The sequence below is a fragment of the Sinocyclocheilus anshuiensis genome, unplaced genomic scaffold, assembly GCF_001515605.1.
Source record: "Sinocyclocheilus anshuiensis isolate Anshui unplaced genomic scaffold, SAMN03320099.WGS_v1.1 scaffold1097, whole genome shotgun sequence".
NCBI lineage: Eukaryota > Metazoa > Chordata > Actinopteri > Cypriniformes > Cyprinidae > Sinocyclocheilus > Sinocyclocheilus anshuiensis.
The window spans coordinates 614,886-619,365 of record NW_015555843.1 but is presented as its reverse complement, the minus strand read 5'-3'; the positions used below and the strand labels follow the sequence as shown (position 1 = coordinate 619,365).

The following is a 4,480-nucleotide window of genomic DNA, read 5'->3' as shown; positions in this document are numbered from 1 at the left end:
TACGGTCAGACCCAGCTGTCGCCCACATTCTCTGGCCGGTTCAGTCTTAGCGTTCAGGTCAACTCTGGCCTTGAATGAAGTAGTCTGGTGTGACGCTGACCCTTTAGTTTTGTGTAGAACTGTTGTGCTCTTGAAGTCGAAGCAACCGTATGCCCAGAGAATAAAAGCCATATCACGACAGCAAAGCCTTCATCAACATTTGTGCATCTCTCACTTTTTTTGGGATTTGCCAAAATGTGCGAAAAGTTACAACAAAGGTCTTTTGTTGATGTGATAGGAAGAACCCCAAATCACCATGCAGCAGCACCAGATTCCCAATATAAGGTTAACTAGAGAATGAGGGAGAAATTGAGAAAGACAAAGAGAAAGTTAGTTTCACCACATTTTAACCCAAGAGGAAATAAAAATCCTTCGTTCATTAAAAAAAAGCACCACAGCGTGCCATCATGCTCAAGAGAAGCAGATTAATACACCTGCAAGCACACACAAGTCGCAAACTTTTATTGCAAAAGGGAACAAAAAATAAAAATACTGTTTTGATACACATTCTCTCATTTTGTTTTTCCTTTTACAGTACAGCTGAAATGTCTTTTTGATAAACAGTTTGTAAACATGGTAATCAAACGGACTCATTTGTTCAGAAGGCTGTTGGTGGAGTCTTCTCGCCTCATCTTTGGCGTGTCCAGTCGAGGGGGACTAGGGCAAGAGGGTCAAAGGTCAAATAAGAAACACAAGCAGGCCAAATGCCAATTCTCTGAACAAACCTCCTCTCCTTCAATAGTAAATGAGAAATGATTGGAGAAACTGTTCAGCTTTGCATTGAGGAATGCCTGTTGTGGGCTTGGAGGGCAGAGAGGGTGTTCATGAGAATTGGTATAGAAATTTCTGCTGGGTCATGGCAAATTCTCCATATCCCATCTTGGCCAAATCTTTCACACAACTAGTTAACACACTCAAACATGCTTAAATTTGCTGCAACGGCAAACAAATCCAACTGCACACAACAAAAAAGTCACTCCATGACTCTGTTCCAAAACCAAGTGAGCAGTCTAGAGTTTAGTGTTAGCACAGAGAGCATAAAAATATTTACACATACAAAATACACATGCAAATACTGGATAAACAAAGCATTTTCAATTTGATTTAACTGGTTTTATTGATACATTTTGATAAATTGAAATTGATCATTAATACTTTTAGCATTTTATTTACAATTTTGAATAGATTATTTTAGACACACTACTGTTCAAAGTTCTAGGGTCAGCAAGATTTTTTTTTTAAGGAGATTAATACTTTTATTTTACAAGAAAGCATTACATTGACAAAAGTGACCATCAAGACATTTATACTGTTACTGAAGATTTCTTTTCCAAATAAATGCTGTTCTTTTGAACTTTTCACCATATCAGTTTTCACTAAAATATTAAGCAGCACAACTCTTTTCAACATTGATAATAATAAAATGTTTCTTGAGCATTAAATCAGCGTATAACTATTTCTGAAGAATCATGTGACATTGAAGACTGGAGTAACGGCTGCTGAAAATTCAGCGTTGCCATCAGAGGAATAAATTACACTTTAAAATATATTCAAACAAAAACGAAAAGTTATTTTAAATTGTATCTATATTTCACAATATTACTGTTTTTACTGTATTTATGACTAAATAAATGCAGCTTTGTTGAGCATAAGAGACTTCTTTCAAATCGATTTTTAAAAAATCTTACTGACACCAAACTGATAAACGTCTGATATTAAAATTCTATTTTGTTTCAATAAATATGCTACAAGTGAATTTAGACATCACAACATAATAATGCACTGTATAAAAATGGATAACATTTAGCATTTGGTAACATGTTATCAAATTACTAACTGTAAATATTACCTTAGTGTGTATTATACAACAGCAAATAATCTAAATGCTGCCAAAGTGGGTGGGTTAGGAGGTTTTGGAACAGAGCCCCTATGTAAGCAGTTACCCTGTTTCAACCCTACACATGCTCCTCAGAAATTAAACGTATGGTCATAATCTACGTCATCCAGAGCCCAGTGCCAGTCCTGAAGCTCCGAATCCAGAGGCCTGCAGGTGGAGGAGAAAGCATTCAGCCAAGCCTTCACCAACCTCGTCTCAGTAAGGTCTGGAGGTAGTTCGCTAAGGTGAAGCCTTAGGCTTGGCACCTAAGAGGTAATTACTATAACAGAGCTAAACCTTAAAAATAAGATCGGCCACTGCTTAATGTCTGCTGAAGCTTTAAAGAACATCTGTATGCATCTTGACTTTGGAGCTAAATGTGCAATCAATTTGAAGATACAGAGCTCTTTGTGAGAAGTTTTAAATCTTCTGACGCATACTTTTAGTATTTAGCCTTTAAATTCAGTGTTATTAGTCACAATTAAAAACCTGATTTGATACAAAAGAGAAAAAGTGCTTTGTTAATGTCCAAGCTGTCATCTTGCATCCCAAGTTACAAGAAATAGCCCAGCGTAACACTGTTTAAGTTTTCTATCCGGTAAGCCACCATTAGCGAAGATCGTAAATGTTATTCTGTTAGTCAAGCACCGCGATTTAAACCTTGAAAGCTCCTGAATGATGTTTCTGAAGCATCCTAAAATAAACATCAATACATCCTCCATCCAACTTCCAGGTCGGCAGTCTTCTCCTCTCACCCCGTGTTGAACTGGTCTGGAGTACAGTGTCTGAGACTGTCCTCTCTCTTGTCCATGTGCTCCTTGTGGCATTTGATCTGACATCTCTGGCATTCCAGAGCCAGAGGAGGTTTGAACATGTTCCACAGGGGTTTGGTACAGGCCTCGCAGTTGGCAGGAAAGTGGTAGAATAAAGGAATAAACTCATGTCCCTTGTGGTAGATGAAGCCAGATTTCTCCGCACATGCTGTTGGTTCCGTTATGTTGTGCACAGACCTGTGTATCATATAGAGTACCACTCTAGTGTGTAACCGATGCCAAACACGTGCCTAGCGCTTCTGCACAGATTTTATGAACAGCCATCTTAGAATCAGACTTTACAGAACAAGATGGTAAAGGGAGAGTTCACACAAAAATGAAAAACAGGAGTAAATTGTCATCATTCACTCACTCTAATGTTGTTCCAAACTTGTATGACTTTAAATTCTACACAACATAAAAGATATTTTACGACGCCTAAAATGCATTTTTCCATCAAATGAAGGAAGATAGTGACAAGAACTGGCAAATGATTTTCTGAAGTTAATTTTTCTACTTTATAAAAAAAAAAAAAAACAAGTGTTACTTGTTTCTTTGTGAAAATTTGTGATTTGAGAAATTTTCTGAGTGAAAATAGTTTCAAATTAAATCCTACACTATTTTTTTTTCAGTGCACCAAAAATGTTATCTTGACAGCAAAATGCTGTCAACACAATACATAATTACACAATACAAATTACACTGTGGTGAAAAAATCAAGGCTTTCAGGAAAAAAAAAAAAAAAATGAAAAAAACTAAACTAAACTAAAACTGACTCATGTGTATACATTAGGGATGTGCATCTCCATGACAGAGGCCGATGCGATATGCATCTCGATGCATAGCCAACGATACATTAAAGATACATATGAAGCAGCTACCAATGCAATGTGATACGATTTACCCCTATTACGATGCAGTGCAATCCGATTTCGATTCAATTCAACACAATGTGATTCAATGCAATACGACGCAATAGAAAAAAATATGAAGCTATGCAATTCAATATGGTACAGATAGTTTGCTTTTATTTCTTTGGTTCATTGTTATTATTTGGTGGAAGATGCAGCTCTACCTCTGCCATGTTAATCTATATTCTATGTGACTCTCAGGACAGGTATAGCGCATCTACTAATGATTATATATAAATAAATCGTTTTTTACTGATGCAAATGTTAGAAACGATGCATCGCGATACAAATGTCAACTTGTAGCCAAAACACACTTTTAAATTAAATTAAACACTTTTCGCTTCGTTAACTTTTATGCCGATGCGATTCGGTGAATCTTACCATCACTATTATACACTAATGGACATGTAATTGCGAAACCACTTCAAAAGCGCTCTTTTCTGTTTTTTGTATTATATGTAAAAGAGTGGTTTGGGCATTCTGCTAATCTTATTTTGAGTCATGCAGGAATGACATGAGAATGAGTAAATGATGAAAGTTTTCATTTTTGAACAAACTGGTCTGAAAGCATCTGTGAATGAAAACCAGGCCTTTCTGTAATCCTCTTACTCTACAGACTGACACTGATCAACACAATCTGGCCAATGTATTTGGACTGACACAGTGTAAACTCTTCATTTGCCACATGAAAACAAGACAGAACTGGACATAGCCTTTGACTGACAGAATTTTGCATATAAATGGGGATGTCGAGGCTTAATACTCACCTGGGTTTGCTGGAGGGTATTTGTCGGCTGGGTCTTTTCATGGATTGACTGCTTTGTACTTTAACAGGAACTCTG

The 4,480-nt window shown here is 36.8% G+C and overlaps 1 protein-coding gene across 1 annotated transcript in view; it reads right to left on the bottom strand.

The window, feature by feature from the left end:
• Positions 1–1,796: 1,796 nt before the first annotated feature.
• Positions 1,797–4,480, bottom strand: part of LOC107675520 (rho-associated protein kinase 2) — a 66,824-nt gene continuing 64,140 nt past the window's right edge. The window contains exons 30-31 of the mRNA XM_016469909.1: positions 4,406–4,480; positions 1,797–2,925 (exon numbers count right to left, since the gene is read on the bottom strand). The exon at positions 4,406–4,480 is cut by the window's right edge and continues 15 nt beyond it. Coding sequence (XP_016325395.1) covers positions 2,667–2,925; positions 4,406–4,480 — 334 coding nt within the window. The 3' untranslated portion in view covers positions 1,797–2,666. The remainder of the gene's footprint in view (positions 2,926–4,405) is intronic.